The 20,472-nt window shown below is 46.3% G+C and overlaps 1 protein-coding gene across 1 annotated transcript in view; it reads right to left on the bottom strand.

Annotated features, from left to right (window-relative positions):
* Positions 1 to 10,076: 10,076 nt before the first annotated feature.
* DPH6 (diphthamine biosynthesis 6) overlaps positions 10,077 to 20,472 on the bottom strand; it is a 140,291-nt gene continuing 129,895 nt past the window's right edge. Inside the window, exon 15 of the mRNA XM_075329966.1 lies at positions 10,077 to 10,942. Coding sequence (XP_075186081.1) covers positions 10,824 to 10,942 — 119 coding nt within the window. The 3' untranslated portion in view covers positions 10,077 to 10,823. The remainder of the gene's footprint in view (positions 10,943 to 20,472) is intronic.

Raw genomic sequence — 20,472 nt, 5'->3', positions numbered from 1 at the left:
GACACTGAGGAGGGGGCAGCATGCATGAGACATTGTGAGAAGGGGGCAGCATGCATGGGACACTGAGGAGGGGGCAGCATGCATGAGACATTGTGAGGAGGGAGCAGCATGCATGGGACATTGTGAGGAAGGAGCAGCATGCATGGGACATTGTGAGGAGGGAGCATCAAGCATGAGACATTGTGCGGAGGGAGCAGCATTCATGGGACATTGTGAGGAGGGAGCAGCATGCATGGGACATTGTGAGGAGGGAGCAGCATGCATGGGACATTGTGAGGCGGGAGCAGCATACATGAGACATTGTGAGGAGGGGGCAGCATGCATGAGACATTGTGAGGAGGGAGCAGCATTCATGGGACATTGTGAGGAGGGAGCAGCATGCATGGGACATTGTGAGGCGGGAGCAGCATACATGAGACATTGTGAGGAGGGGGCAGCATGCATGAGACATTGTGAGGAGGGAGCAGCATTCATGGGACATTGTGAGGAGGGAGCAGCATGCATGGGACATTGTGAGGAGGGGCAGCATGCATGGGACATTGTGAGGAGGGAGCAGCATGCATGGGACATTGTGAAGAGGGGGCAGCATGCATGGGACATTGTGAGGAGAGAGCAGCATGCATGGGACATTGTGAGGAGGGGGCAGCATGCATGGGACATTGTGAGGAGGGGGCAGCATGCATGGGACATTGTGAGGAGGGGGCAGCATGCATAAGACATTGTGAGGAGGGGGCAGCATGCAAGGGACATTGTGAGGAGGGGGCAGCATGCAAGGGACATTGTGAGGAGGGAGCAGCATGCATGGGACAGTGTGAGGAGGGGGCAGCATGCATGGGACATTGTGAGGAGGGGGCAGCATGCATGGGACATTGTGAGGAGGGGGGCAGCATGCAAGGGACATTGTGAGGAGGGGGCAGCATTCATGGGACATTGTGAGGAGGGGGCAGCATGCATGGGACATTGTGAGGAGGGGGCAGCAAGCATGGGACATTGTGAGGAGGGAGCAGCATGCATGGGACATTGTGAGGAGGGGGCAGCATGCATGGGACATTGTGAGGAGGGGGCAGCATGCATGAGACATTGTGAGGAGGGAGCAGCATGCATGGGACATTGTGAGGAGGGGGCAGCATGCATGGGACATTGTGAGGAGGGAGCAGCATGCATGGGACATTGTGACGAGGGAGCAGCATGCATGGGACATTGTGAGGAGGGGGCAGCATGCATGGGACATTGTGAGGAGGGGGCAGCATGCATGGGACATTGTGAGGAGGGGGCAGCATGCATGGGACATTGTGAGGAGGTGCCAGCATGCATGGGACATTGTGAGGAGGGGGCAGCATGCATGGGACATTGTCCTCACATCATGCTGCTCCCTCCTCACAATGTACAGATCATATTTCATAATCGAGGAAGGTGTGGTGGATATACAGTAGTTTATAAGGGAGGGCAGTGTGGTGTTTATTAGGGGCAGTGTCACAGTCACAGTATATAAGTGGGGACGGTGTGGTGGGAATATTTTATACTCATGCTATGTTTTGATGTGCCTGTGGTGATTCCCATTGTGGGGGGGGGTTTGTTTCTTATTGATACTTTTTAAAGTGTTTTACAGAGTAGATCTGCCTTAAACAGATGTCGTGTGCGAAAACTCAGTTTTACGTTGTCACTAAGGGGCGCGACCACTTAAAGTGCCTAGGGCAGCACGAAGGCAAAATACAGCCCTGATAGGGAGTGCTGTGTTTGTGCTCATTCTGTATATAGGGAGCTGTGTGTGGGCTCATACTGTATATAGGTTATGTGAAGGCTGATGCAGTATATAGGGAGTGCTGTGTGTGGGCTCATACTGTATATAGGTTATGTGAAGGCTGATGCAGTATATAGGGAGTGCTGTGTGTGGGCTCATACTGTATATAGGGAGATGTGTGTGGGCTCATACTGTATATAGGTTATGTGAAGGCTCATGCAGTATATAGGGAGTGTTGTGTGTGGGTTCATACTGTATATAGGGGGCTGTGTGTGGGCTCATACTGTATATAGGTTATGTGAAGGCTCATGCAGTATATAGGGAGCTGTGTGTGGGCTCATACCGTATATAGGTTATGTGAAGGCTCATGCAGTATATAGGGAGTGCTGTGTTTGTGCTCATTCTGTATATAGGGAGCTGTGTGTGGGCTCATACTGTATATAGGGAGCTGTGTGTGGGCTCATACTGTATATAGGTTATGTGAAGGCTCATGCAGTATATAGGGAGTGCTGTGTGTGGGCTCATACTGTATATAGGGAGCTGTGTGTGGGCTCATACTGTATATAGGTTATGTGAAGGCTCATGCAGTATATAGGGAGTGTTGTGTGTGGGTTCATACTGTATATAGGGGGCTGTGTGTGGGCTCATACTGTATATAGGTTATGTGAAGGCTCATGCAGTATATAGGGAGCTGTGTGTGGGCTCATACCGTATATAGGTTATGTGAAGGCTCATGCAGTATATAGGGAGTGCTGTGTTTGTGCTCATTCTGTATATAGGGAGCTGTGTGTGGGCTCATACTGTATATAGGGAGCTGTGTGTGGGCTCATACTGTATATAGGTTATGTGAAGGCTCATGCAGTATATAGGGAGTGTTGTGTGTGGGTTCATACTGTATATAGGGGGCTGTGTGTGGGCTCATACTGTATATAGGTTATGTGAAGGCTCATGCAGTATATAGGGGGCTGTGTGTGGGCTCATACCGTATATAGGTTATGTGAAGGCTCATGCAGTATATAGGGAGTGCTGTGTTTGTGCTCATTCTGTATATAGGGAGCTGTGTGTGGGCTCATACTGTATATAGGTTATGTGAAGGCTGATGCAGTATATAGGGAGCTGTGTGTGGGCTCATACTGTATATAGGTTATGTGAAGGCTCATGCTGTATATAGGGAGTGCTGTGTGTGGGCTCATACTGTATATAGGTTATGTGAAGGCTCATGCTGTATATAGGGAGTGCTGTGTTTGTGCTCATTCTGTATATAGGGAGATGTTAACATACTTAATTCTGCTCAATATTAAGTGATACAATTAATATGAAGCTAAAATGGTTAATATATTAACATTGCGCAGATGTAATTTCAGCCTATTGGTTCGGCCTCCACTCCATTCACGGTTTCTCATGTGGCCTCTTGGGAAAATTAATTGCCCACCCTGGTATAGCGAATTCTGGCTCCAACCTCTGATTTACTACCCGCCATTCATCTTTTTACCACTGGAGGTCAGTAAAGTTACATTATATCCAATATACATCAAAAAGAACCCAAAAAATAAAGACTAAATGTAAATGTAAAGAATACAACCATATGTGAAGGCCATCTATTCTGAACATACCGTATGAAGAGAACTTCTTAACCCTTCCTGGAATATTTTTTGCACCACAGAACTTGCAAATTTTCCAAAAAGAATTGACAGTATTTGTATCAGGTCTGTATTCATGATCATGAATGAACATGGACCAGAGGCAAAGCCCACAGCGGTCAGTTCCACCAAAGCACTGATTCTGGAGGAGTAAGGCGGCTTTCACACTACGTTTTTTTAACATGCGTCATGAACGTTTTTTTGCTGTAAAAGTGGATCCTGTTTTTACAAAGAAAAACGCATGCAAACACGTGTTATTTTGCAGGATCCTGCCACTTGAAGTTTATGGGCGGGCTTTGAAGTCATGTGATCGGGAGTGAGGGGAACTGAACGTGATAGACTGGGAGCCGGCATCTGACAGCTGCAAACGCTGGTAACCAAGGTAAACATCGGGTAACTAAGCGAAGCGCTTTGCTTGGTTACCCGATATTTACCTTGGTTACCAGCCTCCCCCGCTCTCAGGCGGGGGAGAGAGAGAGGGAGGGGCAGATAGGGAGGGGGAGAGAGAGAGGGAGGGGGAGAGAGAGACTGAACACACCAGGCTGGTTTCTGGGCATGCTCAGTAGAGCAAGCAGGATCCTGTCTATCAGCATGCCAGCGTTCACATGCGTTTGCGTGCAGTATAGTCAGGATCCAGTGACATGCAGTGTTTGGACGCAGCTCAAAAACGCTACAAGTAGCATTTTTGAAAAAAGTTAAAAAACTGCAAGTCGCTGGATCCTCACTATAACGCACGCAAACGCAGGTGATCGCATGTTGACGCGAGTCCATTGCAAATGCATTGAAATGAAAACGGATTTGCACTGGATCCGTTTTTGCGTTAAAAAAGTTCATGACGCATGTTAAAAAACGTAGTGTGAAAGCAGCCTAACCTGGTTCTTCACTCACGAGCAATTTGAACAGTCTTCAAGGTGTAGACTAGACACCATATTGTGATGATGCTGATTACCCACCAGGAGAAAACGCCCCTGTGCCCTGCGGATGTAAATGGCCCAAACACAGACAGGGACAGTGCTTATGTATTCAGCTTTCTCCCTCTGTAAGGTGAGGCGCTGGGCAAAGTACTGCAGGGCTGGGCAAAGTGCGGTCCGCGGGCCACAACTGGCCCTCTGGCTTATCCAGTACAGCTGAAGGACTGAAAACAGTACTGTGGGTTGCACCGTGTCCTCCACCAACGCTGATGCCCACCATTCGATGTCACTGCTGTTTGCATCCTTACGATGCAGACAGTGGTGAATATATTGCTGGAGGAAGGGCTCAAACTGTATGTAGGAATCTATATAGGGCTCAATGTATTTAGGAGGCTATATGTGGGATTATACTGTATTTAAGAGACAGTGGGGCTCATATTGTATACAGTGTGTCCACCTATATCCTATCCACTGCCATTAACTTTAGAACGGCGGCAGCTATAGGCATAGAAGTGGTGTCTAGGTATAGAAAAGTATCCATGCGCTACGCAATGAAACCACCTCTAGCGCCACCTGGTGGAAAACAACGGAGTTAGCATTTTTATCTCGAAAAGAGAGCGAGATAGAGAAAAAAAGTGAATTACAAAGTTGTAGGGCATCATCAATTCAATACGAATCGACACCTTGCATACAGAAATGCTATGATTAGAATGTGTAACACTCACAAGGCTGCGGACGTGAAGCGATACCTCATGGAGACCTTCCTACAAGTCGTTGGGTATGGTGGCTGCGTGGAGTGGCCTCCACGATCACCTGACCTGACCCCATTGGACTTCTTTCTGTGAGGTCACATCAAACAGCAGGTGTATGCGACCCCTCCACCAACATTGCAGGACCTACAACGACGTATCACAGATGCTTGTGCAAACGTGTCACCTACCATATTGCACAGCATGCAGCAAGATACAGTATGCTGTGCAGAGGCCAGATGTGCATTGCAGCTGACGGGGGACACTGAGCATCAAAGTTAAATGAGCACCATATGCGTGACCAGCATTGTATTGGGGGGGTCATGGGTTTCATGTCATAGCATTTCTGTATGCAAGGGGTCAATTCGTATTGAATTGATGATGCCATACAACTTTGTAATTTACTTTTTTTCTCTATCTCGTTCCGTTTTTTAGATAAAAATGCTAACTCCATTTTTTTCCACCTGGTGGCGCTATAGGTGGTTTCATTGTGTAGTGCATGGCTTCTTTACTATACCTAGACACCACTTCTATGCCTATAGCTGCCGCCGTTCTCAAGTTAATGGAGGTGGATAGGATATGGGTGGACACACTGTATAGGGAGCTGTGTGGGGCTCACTATATAGAAGGGCTATACGAGGGCTCACACTACACAAAGAGGCTGTGTGAGGGATTATACTGTATATAGAGAGGCTATGTGGGACTCACATTGTATATAGAGGGGCTATGTGGGGGTTCATACTGTATGTAAGGGGCTGTGTGGGATCTCATACGGTATATAGGGGGCTGTGTGAGGGCTCATACTGTAAATAAGAGGCTATGTGGGGGGGGCTCATGCTGGATATAGGGGGCTATGTGAGGGCTCAGACTTTATATAGAGGGGCTATGGGGGGGCTCATCCTGTACATAAGGGGCTATGTGAGGGCTCACTCTGTATATAGAGATGCTATGTGGGGCTCATACTGTGGGATCTCATACTGTATGTAGGGGCCTGTTAGGGCTTATTCTGTATATAGGGAGGCTGTGTTTGCACTCATACTGTATATAGGGAGCTATGTGGGGGCTCATACAGCTTATAGAAGGTTATGTGGAGGCTCATATATATATATATATATATATATATATATGGTGCTATGTGGGGGTTCATACTGTATATAGGGGATATGTGTAGGCTCATATTGTATGTAGGGGCTCCTACTGTGTATAGAGAGCTATTGGGGGGCTCACTGTATATTGGTGGTCTGTGTGGTGGCTTATACTGTATATAGGCATTGTGAGGGCTCATACTGTAGAGGGGGTTATGTGGAGGCTCACACTGGATATAGTGGGAGGTCAGCATACTTAATTCTGCTCAATATTAATATAAAATAATTATAAATTAATATTGACCATAATTTCAGTCCATTGGTTCGGCTCCACACCAGTTACGGTCTCTCATGCGGACCCTAGGGTAAATTAATTGCCCACCCCTGCTGTACTGCTCTGAAAACCATCATTGATCAGAAATGATGAAAACAAAGATACGGCAGCGGTGTTTGTAGCGTAACAATCCAGAAGTGGAAGCGGATGATCTCAAAAGATCAACATCAGTGTTTCTCCGAGCCAAGGATCCCCAAGGCTACAATCAGTGTGCGGCTTGTTACTGATGTTATCACCGTGAGTCATCTCTTCAAGGGTGGGGTCCCTCCTTAGCTATAACATTAGAGCAACTAGCATTATAATTTATTCATAAATCAGTAGTACATGTGAGGATAAGAAACTTTATAATACATCTTATCAGAGAAATCTGTATAGTCCTTGGCTGATCTTTCACTTTCAATAGTCTAATTTCATGGATAAAATCTGTCCTCAGGGAATAAAGACTTTACCATTACTGAGACAGATGACAGTTGGTGCTCATAAAGTTCTACGGAGAAATGTAACTGTCGTTTCAGGAGAACTTGCAGCAGTATGTCCATGTCTTCCTCTAGCTCCTTCCTCAGGAGAACTTGCAGCAGAATTTCTGTGTCTTCCTCTAGCTCCTTCCTCAGGAGAACTTGCAGCAGAATGTCTGTGTCTTCCTCTAGCTCCTCCCTCATGAAAACCTGCAGCAGAATGTCTGTGTCTTCCTCTAGCTCCTCCCTCAGGAGAACTTGCAGCAGAATTTCTGTGTCTTCCTCTAGCTCCTCCCTCAGGAGAACTTGCAGCAGAATGTCTGTCTTCCTCTAGCTCCTCCCTCAGGAGAACTTGCAGCAGAATGTCTGTGTCTTCCTCTAGCTCCTCCCTCAGGAAAACCTGCAGCAGAATGTCTCTGCGCAGTGACAATATGTGAATTCCTATTAATTCTATCTAAGGAGTTTACACAGGCAACAACTTATTATCAGATGTCCCTTCTGAAGAAAGTGAGATCTACTGTATTTTAGATTTCTACCAGTGCAGTATTTCATCGGTTTGTCTTGTAATACTAAAAAAAGCAAACAAAAATAAACAACCGGTGGAGGTTTCCGAGCCTCTCCTAGCAAACAGTACTTGGACAGCACATGGGAGCCATGCCATTGGCGGACCAGTTTTTTCCCCACCCATAGACTTACACTGGGGAGTTTGATCTAGGACTCAAAAACGAATGCCTCCATTTTTTTTTGCAGCCACATAGTTCACAAAAAATACAGACATGTGAACAGCACCATAGACTATAAGAGGAATGTGTTGTACAAGTGAAAAACAGACATCTGAATGATGCCATATAGAGCTAAACTAGTGCGATGCAAAGCTTTTAGGGCACTACTAATACCGGAGATGATATGGTGCGCGACCCTGCACTGTGCAGCTGTGTACTGCCCTGAAATTTGCAGCCCTGCCCTGCCTTGCACTGTGCATCCCTGTACTCTCCTGTACTACACAGCCCTGTACTGCACTGCACAACCCTGTACTGCCTTGCACTGTGCATCCCTGTACTGCCTGGCCCTATACAGCCCTGCGTGACCCTATATGGCCCTGTACTGACCTGCGCATTCCTGTACTGCCCTGCACATCCCTGTATTGCCCAGTCCTGTACTGCCCTGGAATGCGCAGCCCTGTACTGCCCTGGAATGCGCATCCTTGTACTGCCTGTACCTGTACTGCCCTGCACTGCGCAGTTCTGTACTGCCCTGTACTGCATTGCATTGCCCTGCGTGATCCTGTGCTGTCCTACACTGCGTGGTCCTGTACTGCCCTGCGAGGTCCTGTACTGCCCTACACTGCATTGCATTGCCGTGCACAGCGTGGTCCTCTACTGCCCTGCATTGCATTGCATTGCCCTGCGTGGTCCTGTACTGCACTGCATTGCATTACCCTACGTGGTCCTGTACTGTCCTGCACTGTGCGGTCCTGTACTGCCCTGCGTGGTCCTGTACTGTCCTGCACTGTGTGGTCCTGTACTGCACTGTGTGGTCCTGTACTGCCCTGCGACGTCCTGTACTGCCCTGCGACGTCCTGTACTGCCCTGCATTGCCCTGCAATGCATGGTCCTGTACTGCCCTGCACTGCGTGGCCCTGTACTATCCTGCACTGCGAGGCCCTGAATTGCCGTGCACTGCGCGGTCCTGCACTTTACTGCATTCATACTGCATAATAGACATCTTTTACTCACTGTTGCCCTCATGTGGCCAAATGCAGTCATTGCACAGAATAAGTAAACCTCCCGCTCAGCACTCGTCTTGCGCCTGTCGTGCTTAGACAGATGAGATACAAGTGAGCCTTCTACCTTTAATTTCAAGTAGTACGCGTCTATCACTTATTTACTATAGAAAGTGATTTCTCACGAGACACAAACTAAGTAGTATAAAACCTCATTTTATTATTTCATTATAAAATACAATATAAAAATGAGCTTTCAGGCAAGAATATTAAACAATATAATTTGGGATAGGAAAATGTACAAACTATTATAAATGTCACATGTACATTACAGCTTGCAGTTAATTACGTATCCACATTTTCTAAGAAATAAAGTGAGAGTAGAGACGACAAATTGTTGAGTTAATTTTATTTGGTGCACAGATAAATCTGAAGTTCTGCTAATGTCGGAGATGTCTTCCTAGAGATGTCACCATACAGCACCTCCACATAGTGCTCCTGTAAAAAATCCCAGCACAAGTGGCCCATTACTGAAGCCATATACATGCTGCACACCAGAAGGCTGGAATATATGTGGTTATACAGTGTGTCCACCCATATCGTGTCCACCGCCATTAACTTGAGAACGGCGGCAGCTATAGGCATAGAAGTGGTGTCTAGGTATAGTAAAGTAGACATGCGCTACGTAGTGAAACCACCTGTAGCGCCACGTGGTGGAAAACAACGGCGTTAGCATTTTTATCTCGAAAACGGAACGAGGTAGAGAAAAAAAAAGAATTACAAAGTTACAGGGCATCATCAATTCAATATGAATCGACACCTTGCATACAGAAATGCTATGATATGAAACCCATGACCCCCCCAAAACACTGAATGCTGGTCACTCATATGGTGCTCATTTAACTTTGATGCTCAGAGTGGCCCCCGTCAGCTGCAATGCACATCTGGACTCTGCACAGCATACTGTATCTTGCTGCACATTGTGCAATATGGTAGGTGACACGTTTACACAAGCATCTGTGATACGTCGTCGTAGGTCCTGCAATGTTGGTGGAGGGGTCGCATACACCTGCTGTTTGATGTGACCTCACAGAAAGAAGTCCAATGGAGTCAGGTCAGGTGAGCGTGGAGGCCACTCCACACAGCCACCATACCCAATGACTTGTAGGAAGGTCTCCATGAGGTATCGCTTCACGTCCGCAGCCTTGTGAGTTTTACACGTTCTAATCATAGCATTTCTGTATGCAAGGTGTCGATTCGTATTGAATTGATGATGTCCTACAACTTTGTAATTCACTTTTTTTCTCTATCTCGTTCCGTTTTCGAGATAAAAATGCTAACTCCATTGTTTTCCACCAGGTGGCGCTATAGGTGGTTTCATTGCGTAGCACATGGATACTTTACTATACCTAGACACCACTTCTATGCCTATAGCTGCCGCCGTTCTCAAGTTAATGGCGGTGGACAGGATATGGGTGGACATACTGTATACTCACTATTGTACACAGCGCCTCATATGGGAGGATTCACTCCACAATTCTGTATTATGCCCTGCCCAAGTCTAAGTATATGTTCAGTATGAGCAAATTGCATGCCTATTCTGTAATAAAATACATACTGCATATATCTCACCCAACCCTGAACTGATACCATGTTTCCCTGAAAATGAGCACTACTGCAAATATAAGCCCTAGCAGGAATTTTTGGCTTTTTCAGAGTAATGCTTAAATATAAGCCGTACCCCAAAATAGTAACAATAAGGAGACAGTTGCACTCTGTAGTGCTAAGATATTTGGAACAATGAATATGGGAATATAGACATGCATTACTGCTATGAAAAACATATAAAAATTGGGATACTTAGCACACAAAAATGGCCAGTGTTATGTGAGCCCAACAGCCAAATGACCTCTTTTTGATGGGTCCCTATCAAACCAATGTACCAGGAAGCAAGGAAAATTGTTCACACCAATTCCCGGCCGACCTTGCAGGACAGTATGCGTTATATTATACACCGCGATGAGACAGTAATATAGACGGCGCTGTGAAGAATATCTGAATCCAGAATAATGGAGTGATGGCACATATGTTCTCAGTGCTTCGTACCCGGGGCACACGGAGGAGTCAGCCGCTGCGGACACTTATCACAAGGTCACTGGACACTTGGTTCCCCCTTGCCACAGGATCAGGAGCTAAACCACATAGACAGGTGCAGATGTTCTGAAACAGACAGTTCTACCACAGGCACTAAGGCCAGACACGGGAGCTTGTCACCCCAAACCTCTCTCAGGATCTCTGGCAAATCTGTATAAAAAAAGAAAAGAAGAACAGAGACATGATTATATACAGACATTTCCATGTATAATAGTCTTTTAATGCTTTTTTAATTTTTCATTAATAGAGAATTTATAAATCGATAAAATTCAAAATGACCTGTAAATCTAAGGTTCCCTTCATCCATTTACTCGTTATATGTACGGGTTCACACGAGATGAAAAGACCCTCAAACCCACTGATGTGTGCAGGCAACTTTATCAGTCGTGTATAAGAAGTCCCCAGTAATGATGAGAGGGCACTACCATGCTCAGGTGCTGGGTACTCGTAACTAGTGATGACCGGCACTACCATGCTCAGGTGCTGGGTACTCTTAACTAGTGATGAGCGAGCACTACCATGCTCGGGTGCTCTGTACTCGTAACTAGTGATGAGCGAGCACTACCATGCTCAGGTGCTGGGTACTCGTAACTAGTGATGAGCGAGCACTACCATGCTCAGGTGCTGGGTACTCGTAACTAGTGATGAGCGAGCACTACCATGCTCAGGTGCTGGGCACTCGTAACTAGTGATGAGCGGGCACTACCACATGCTCGGGTGCTCAGTAGTCGTAACTAGTGATGAGCGGGCACTACCATGCTCAGGTGCTGGGTACTCGTAACTAGTGATGAGCGGGCACTACCATGCTCGGGTGCTCAGTACTGGTAAATAGTGATGAGCGGGCACTACCATGCTCGGGTGCTCTGTACTCGTAACTAGTGATGAGTGGGCACTACCATGCTCAGGTGCTCAGTACTCGTAACTAGTGATGAGCGGGCACTACCATGCTCGGGTGCTCAGTACTGGTAAATAGTGATGAGCGGGCGCTACCATGCTCGGGTGCTCTGTACTTGTAACTAGTGATGAGTGGGCACTACCATGCTCAGGTGCTCAGTACTCGTAACTAGTGATCAGCGGGCACTACCATGCTTGGGTGCTCTGTACTCGTAACTAGTGATGAGCAGGCACTACCATGCTTGGGTGCTCAGTACTCGTAACTACTAATGAATGAGCACTACCATGCTCGGGTGCTCAGTACTTGTAACTAGTGATGAGCGGGCACTAACATGCTCAGGTGCTCAGTACTCGTAACTAGTGATGAGCGGGCACTATCATGCTCAGGTGCTCAGTACTCATAACTAGTGATGAGCGGGCACTACCATGCTCAGGTGCTCAGTACTCGTAACTAGTGATGAGCGGGCACTATCATGCTCGGGTGCTCAGTACTGGTAACTAGTGATGAGCGGGCACTACCATGCTCGGGTGCTCAGTACTGGTAACTAGTGATGAGCGAGCACTACCATGCTCGGGTGCTCAGTACTTGTTACTAGTGATAAGCGGGCACTACCATGCTCGGGTACTCAGTACTAGTAACTAGTGATGAGCGGGCACCACCATGCTCGGGTGCTCAGTACTTGTTACTAGTGATGAGCGGGCACTACCATGCTCGGGTGCTCAGTACTTGTTACTAGTGATGAGCGGGCACTATCATGCTCGGGTGCTCAGTACTTGTTACTAGTGATGAGCGGGCACTACCATGTTCAGGTGCTTGTAATGAGCAGTCAGATGTTTGGATGGGTGCAACTCAAATATCGAAATTAATGGAAGTCAATGGGGAACCTGAGCATTTTCAGTAAGATCTTCCAGAAAAATGGTTGAGTTCTCCATTGACTTCCATTATACCAGCTACTCAAAGCGCACCCATCCAAGTATCAACTGCTGGTTACGAGTACTGAGCACCCGAGCATGGTAGTGCCCGCTCATCAGTAGTTACGAGTACAGAGCACCCGAGCATTGTAGTGCTCGCTCATCACTAATTACGAGTACAGAGCACCCGAGCATTGTAGTGCCCGCTCATCACTAGTTACGAGTACTAAGCACCTGAGCATGGTAGTGCTCGCTCATCACTAGTTACGACTACTGAGTACCTGAGCATGATAGTGCCCGCTCATCACTAGTTACGACTACTGAGTTCCTGAGCATGGTAGTGCCCGCTCATCACTAGTTACGAGTACTGAGCACCCGAGCATGGTAGTGCCCGCTCATCACTAGTTACGAGTACTGAGCACCCGAGCATGGTAGTGCTCACTTATCACTAGTTCCCAGACAACAAACTGGGCATGTTGGATCTCAGCATGCCCAATCCTTTATTCCTTGGAAGGTGATAAACCGCTAGATGTGTCTTGGCAGTGACTTATTCCTTTCTGCCCATTGAGAAAATATATAGGCTCAATCAAGCCAAGCATTAACAAAGATGGGTGATGGAAGAAATGGCTGTTGGCTCTCTGGACAGTATGGCTAGAGTTATATCAATCACTTAAAGAAATGGAGAACGATAAATGTGGCTGCCACAACTGCTCTAATAAAGGTCATCACACAGCTTTCCTAGCCCCCTGAATAACAAGTGTGCCTGGTCTGGCAGATTTCTATGACAAATTAGTTATCATGCAGTCGGGATGACCCCACAAGGAGACCACCATTACCTGCAGAAATAGATAGAACTATGAAACTACTAAGTGGAATATTAAAATAATTCTAGATATTTGCTGAAAATGTAACAAACAATATACAGGTGTCTATATCTATAATAATGTGACCAACAAATACTGACAGCGCTGACATCGGTGCTGATTCGGGTGAATAACAGGGTTTTTTATTGTTGTCTGTACCCTATTAATAAAGGGCCGTCCAGTCCAGTAGTAAACAACCCCTTTAATTGATCATTTCCATTCGGTCATTTAGGCCGGCTTCAGTGCGGACCACAATCACTGAACTGTCCGCCTCTTCAGCAATTACGAGGCTGCTGAGTTTGGGTCAGGAGAACCATGGCCATTCTGGAAACGGAGGTCCATATGCGACTACGAGACTCGGAGGTGTGCAGGTGATTTATGTCGATGAAAAATCATCTATTCTCTATTCAGAAACAGGCGACTTTTAGCCCGTAATGTCGTCTACGTAACTTCCATATATGCATTTTTTACACCCATATGATATTTGTTCTTGCACATAAAAAATCTAAAATGATATTAAGCCAAACACAATTTCCTGTGTTAATAATTGCAATAGATCTGATAGAGTCTATAGAATGTCTGATCTATTGTAAAGGCTCATTCAGATTAACCCCTCGCCTCCGCAGACAATTTCCGTTCTTGTGTTTGCAGTTTTCTCCTCACCTTCTTCCAAGAGCCATCACTTTTTTACTTTTCCATAGGCACAGTCGTACAAGGGCTTGTTAATTTTACAGGACGAGTTGGTTTTTTAATGACACCATCCATTTAACCCTATAATTTATCGAAAACGAGGGGGGGAAAAAAAAAATCGAATTGGGATGAAAAATGTAATTCTACCATTGCTTTATTGAGGATTTCTTTTTACAGTATTTATTGCTTAAAGCGCACCAAATCACCAGGATTTTCCTATATAAACTAAAACCAGTGCTATACTGGCACTACCAGGCTGATTCTATACATACCTTTAGCTGTCAGCTAGGATATATAGGTTTTGAAAGAGAAGAAAGTAAAGTTTGTAAACTTAGCAGCTTGTTGAGTGACAGCAGCTGCCGATCAGCTGATAGCTGGGCTGGGGATTCATAGTGATTTCCACCCCTTGTTAGTTATGTCAATTCTATTATACAATCGTTTTGTCACTAAAAGGACCTGTGCTGATGTCATACCCATGTTACCAGAAGGAGCAATGGCCTCAGCCAATATAGCTGATACCAGGAAGCAACATTTTTCTGTTGGCTGAGGCCCCGCCCCTTTTGATCACATGGGTATCACATCAGCACAGGTCCTTTTAGTCACAAAGTAAAATGATTGCATAATAGAATTAGCATCAGTAACAGGGGGAAGGGATAACTATGAATACCCTCCTCCCAGCTATCAGCTGCTGTCACTCAACAAGCTTCTGATTTTACAAACTTTACTTTCTTGTGTTTCAAAACCTATACATCTGAGCTGACTATTATTGGTATGTATAGAATCAGCCTGATAGTACCAGTATAGCACTGGTTTTAGGTTATATAGGAAAATCCTGGTGATTGGTGCGCTTTAAAATAACCTGGAAACGGGATTCCCAGGGTCAGCAGATGACGGCAAAACTTGTATAGATTATTTTTTTCTTAATTTAAGTAATGGAAAAAAGTTTGTTAAAAATTATTTTTTTGTATTTGTGTTTTGTTTTGTTTTTTGTCGCCAATATCTGAAACTCCTAATGTTTTTATTTTTCCATCAATTGATCAGTCAGGGGTTGTTTTTTTCATAGTGGGATTTAAATGGTACCAATTTGGTCTTTATACAGCATTTTATAGCTTTTTATTGAGATTTAAATTTAGGGAAAAGCGGTGATTTAATAATTTTTTCCTGTTTACTTTTCATACCTTAAAGGTTAAATAATTTCATGTTTGGATAGATCAGATATTTTCGGTCTGGCAATACCAAATATGTTTATGATTTTAACTTCTTTATTTTTAATAGAGGAAAAGAGAGTGCGTCACATTTTAATTTTCTGTTTTACATCTTTTTAAAAAACTATTTTTTTTTTAGTATTTTTTATTTACATATATATATATATATATATATATATATATTTTTTTTTTTTTAAATCTCCTGGCCTCTGTAGGATTGGTGGCTATTCCCTTGCGCCCTGTAGCCACTCAGCATTGCATGATTTGTAGCCACGTGGCTTACGACGGACTATTTATTTCTGTACAGCAGAAAAAGCTTCCAAAAATGATAGTGTGGCCCCAGAGAGGGGCGCGATGTTCAGCAGCCTCAGTGATGATACCAGTCCCAGCGAGCAGGAGCAGCGGCGGAGGATCGCAGTGTAATGATAATCTCCTTAGAAAGAGGATTTTTGTGTTGTGCTTTATTAATTCAAGGCCTGATGGGGATATTAGCAGCTCTTGAAATTGGAAAGGCCGGGAGCGCTGCAATTTGCTGAATCCCAAAATGTTCCAAATGAGCAGATAAACAGCAGCAATAATTGGGCTTTATTAAATCACGGAGTCGTTCATTACAAGTTTCCCAGCTGTACCAGCGAGGGGGGCGAGGAGGGAGCGCGGAGCTCAATGCACCGACCTGTAATGTAAATGTGGGAGCGACAACCCTCTAAATAATCAATGCTGGCTGCCACTACTCAGAGCTGCCTGGCAGGGAGGGGCGCGAGGCAACCACTAATAGTGCCCATAGATATTAGGATACTATAATACCCGTTCTGTGTTCACCTCTGGGACGGTATAAGAATGGCCCTGCATATCCCCACCATGAGGATGTGTTCACACCTGTCTCCAGAATCCTGAGCTACTGTGCTCTACACTGCGGCGCTGCTCACATTAAAGTCCTAAGGGAAAGCCACAATGAAAACCAGATTTGCAGTTTTTATTGGAATTGTGCTTTTACCCATTGAAGCCAAAGTTAAAAAAAACAATACAAATACGATATACAACTATATATAACAATGCACAGAACTAGTGAAGACCGTGCACTACCATGCTCGGGTGCTCTGTACTGGAAACTAGTGATGAGCGGGCACTACCATGCTCGGGTGCTCAGTACTGGTAACTAGTGATGAGCGAGCACTACCATGCTCAGGTGCTCAGTACTCGTAACTAGTGATGAGCGGGCACTACCATGCTCGGGTGCTCAGTACTCGTAACTAGTGATGAGAGAGCACTACCATGCTCGGGTGCTCAGTACTCGTAACTAGTGATGAGCGAGCACTGCCATGCTCAAGTGCTCAGTACTCGTAAATAGTGATGAGCGGACACTACCATGCTCGGGTGCTCAGTACTCGTAACTAGTGATGAGTGAGCACTACCATGCTCGGGTGCTCAGTACTAGTAACTAGTGATGAGGGGGCACTACCATGCTCGGGTGCTCAGTACTCGTAACTAGTGATGAGTGAGCACTACCATGCTCGGGTGCTCAGTACTTGTAACTAGTGATGAGCGGGCACTACCATGCTCAGGTGCTCAGTACTCGTAACTAGTGATGAGCGGGGCACTACCATGCCCCGCTCATCACTAGTTACGAGTAGTGAGCACCCGAGCGTGGTAGTGCCCGCTCATCACTAGTTACTAGTACTGAGCACCCGAGCATGGTAGTGCCCGCTCATCACTAGTTACTAGTACAGATCACCCGAGCATGGTAGTGCCCGCTCATCACTAGTTACGAGTACTGAGCACCCGAGCATGGTAGTGCCTGCTCATCACTAGTTACTAGTACAGATCACCCGAGCATGGTAGTGCTCGCTCATCACTAGTTATGAGTACTGAGCACCAGAGCATGGTAGTGCTCGCTCATCACTAGTTACGAGTACTGAGCACCTGAGCATGGTAGTGCCGCTCATCACTAGTTACGAGTACTGAGCACCTGAGCATGGTAGTGCCCGCTCATCACTAGTTACGAGTACTGAGAACCTGAGCATGGTAGTGCCCGCTCATCACTAGTTACCAGTACTGAGCACCCGAGCATGGTAGTGCTCGCTCATCACTTGGTACGAGTACTGAGCACCCGAGCATGGTAGTGCTCACTCATCACTAGTTATGAGTACTGAGCACCCGAGCATGGTAGTGCCCGCTCATCACTAGTTACAAGTACTGAGCACCCGAGCATGGTAGTGCCGCTCATCACTAGGTACGAGTACTGAGCACCTGAGCATGGTAGTGCTGCTCATCACTAGGTACGAGTACTGAGCACCCGAGCATGGTAGTGCTCACTCATCACTAGTTACGAGTACTGAGAACCTGAGCATGGTAGTGCCCGCTCATCACTAGTTACGAGTACCGAGTACCCGAGCATGACCGTGCCCGCTCATCACTACTTACAAGCACCTGAGCATGGCCAACATTGTACTCCAGCGCCGTCAGGGCTAATGCTCAAAGTTGTCACATTACACATGACGCCTGATTATTGACCCTTTTCTTCCATAACATCTTTTCCATTTTTCAGTTTAGTTTTTCCTGCAGTTTTCCACAAACCGTCTGTAACAGCGTGTCCCTCCCCCGCCTGTGATCATGGTGTAATAGTCTGTCTCTCCTTGACTGTCCTGTATGTACTACTGGTGGGGGATTGTTTGTTCTTCTCAGCATGGGACTTCTCCAATCTACAACTTGGTAAACAGAACAGAGACAGGAGTCTAAAGTCCATTTATGTATCAAATGCCATCAAATGTCCGGGTGGAGTTGGACTCTTCTGCCCACCTTAGGGGCTGATTCCAGGAGAGAAGAACAATGAGATCCATGTTAGGTTAGTTAGTTGGATCTCGGCTGGAGAAGCACTAGGATCTATAGCTGAGGCTGGATCCTAGAGCCTGTGTATGGACTGTCACAGACTGGAGATCAGTGGCCACGTGGGATTGTGTTTTATTGTTCACCCTGTTGGACTCAAGGAACTCCTATAAGGACCATTGCCCTATTTTCCCTGGCATCGGAATACCAGGCAGTGCCCCTGGATCTTTTGTTTTGTTGTGGACTGCTTGCAGACTTTAAGGATTTATATTTATGTTTGGTGCTTTATCTTTGTGGTACCCTTTGGATTATTCCTTGGCCTGGCGTCCCTTACTGCTCTGTTGCATACCCCGTCACAAACTAGTTGGCAGCGGCGGGATCAGAGCAGAAGAAATGGAGGACAACGGCCCATCAACGTCTGAAATCAGAACCTCAGGATACAGGAACTGGACTGTGGTGAGCCTACACACAAAGGCCTGTGAATTAGGAGTCGGTTACAAAGGACTCTCTAAGGAACAACTAATTGAGGCATTGGAAAACGCTTGCCTGCAAGATGGCACCGAGGAACAATTTCCACAGCAAGGGGAGGAAAGACGGGAGCTGGAGGTAAATACCCAAGAAAGTCAATGGGTTGTGTGGTATGAGGAGGAGATGGCACTGCTTGGAGATGAGGCCACCATAGAAGATAAGAGGGAGGCTATTCGCGGAGCTAAGGAGAGGGCATTGCTGGAGAGGAGGTTTGCTGTGGAAGCAGCTAGAGGCTCCAGACAAACTGTAACCACAGCACCAACTATGAGGGAATTCTCCAGAGTGTCCCGCAAGGACTTTAAGCCATTTAATGAAGCTGCAGGCGACATTGAGGGCTTCTTCCAGGACTTTGAGCATCAGTGCAGATTAATGGAAGTCCCAGAAAGAGAGCGAGTTAGACACCTGGTGGGCCTCTTGGAGGGTGGAGCTGCCGACGCCTATAGAGCTATAGACCCTCTGTGGAATTGTGAGTATGGGGAGATAAAACAGACCATTCTAGAACATTATGCCGTCACCCCAGATACTTATAGGACTCAGTTCCGTACATTAGCCTGTGATGGGAAAGTGTCTTTCAAGATGTTTGCCCACAGACTGAAACAAGTATGTCATCGCTGGCTGGAGGGAGAGGGGGCCTTAACTTGGGAGACCTTCTTCCAGGTCATCCTGAAAGAGCAATGCTATGCCAGGTGCCCTGAGAATGGGTACGTGAGAGAAAACAGTCAACTGTGGAACAAGCTGCCGCTCTAGCTGATGAGCTTCTCACCATCAAGCCTCAATGGAAAAGGCTACTAGACAGTGAAAATAAAAACTACCAGCTCCTTAACACCAATGGTCCCTTGTCCTTTGGCCTCCAATGTTCACCGTCCCACTAGACTACGAACATATAGCGGACCCAGTGTGAATGTGCCTCCTATTACTCCTGCCTCTTCTTTGGGAGTACGACCTGGAGAAAGACTCATAGAACGTAGATGTTATGGATGTGGGCAGCCTGGTCATCTGCAAGCTCACTATCCAGGTGTTCGGAGGCAAAACAGTTACAGACCCCCTTTGCCTGTCCATTATCTACAGACACCCTCAACAGGAGAAGAGCTGGATTCACTCCCTGATGATTTGCCAAGTGACTCTGATATGTTGACTTCCCTACCAGGAGTCTATGGGGTGCGAGCCACAGCCGCCCCTTCTGATCTTCAGCATAAACATCTACAGGAGACGTGCTAGATGGCCAAAGAGTTGTTGGCTTTCGTGACACTGGGGCTTTTCTTACCATAGCAGATCCCTGAGTAATTCAACCAGAAGCAATGCAAAAGGGACCAGGAATTGCCATTGAATTGGCTGGAGGTACTCAAAGATACATTCCAAGAGCGAGTGTGACCCTGGATTATGGCTTTGGAGAAAAACAATGCATGATTGGTGTGATGAGCGGCCTTCCTTCAAACATTCTTCTAGGGAATGATGTGGGGAATCTTCAATACCACTTTGTTGGTGCGATAACCAGAAGTCAAGCTAAGAGAGCAGCAGATGTGGACGTGTTCAACCCATCAATGGAAATGAGGCCACCCGAACTGCCGTCACAGCCGGTGAGTGATTCTTCTTGTGGGTGTCATATGAATGTCACTTGGGATAAAGTTCAGTTCAGACAAGAGGTAGAGACTGAGCCCACCCTGGCTAGCTTTAGAGCTCGGGCTGAAGTAGGGCAGTTAGGAGAAAATGGGGAAAAAATTATCAGGGAAAATGGACTTCTATATCGGGTTACCAACGCTGACTC

The sequence above is a fragment of the Anomaloglossus baeobatrachus genome, chromosome 12, assembly GCF_048569485.1.
Source record: "Anomaloglossus baeobatrachus isolate aAnoBae1 chromosome 12, aAnoBae1.hap1, whole genome shotgun sequence".
Taxonomy (NCBI): domain Eukaryota; kingdom Metazoa; phylum Chordata; class Amphibia; order Anura; family Aromobatidae; genus Anomaloglossus; species Anomaloglossus baeobatrachus.
The sequence above is the reverse complement of the archived record's forward strand: the minus strand, read 5'-3'. Positions and strand labels throughout refer to the sequence as shown.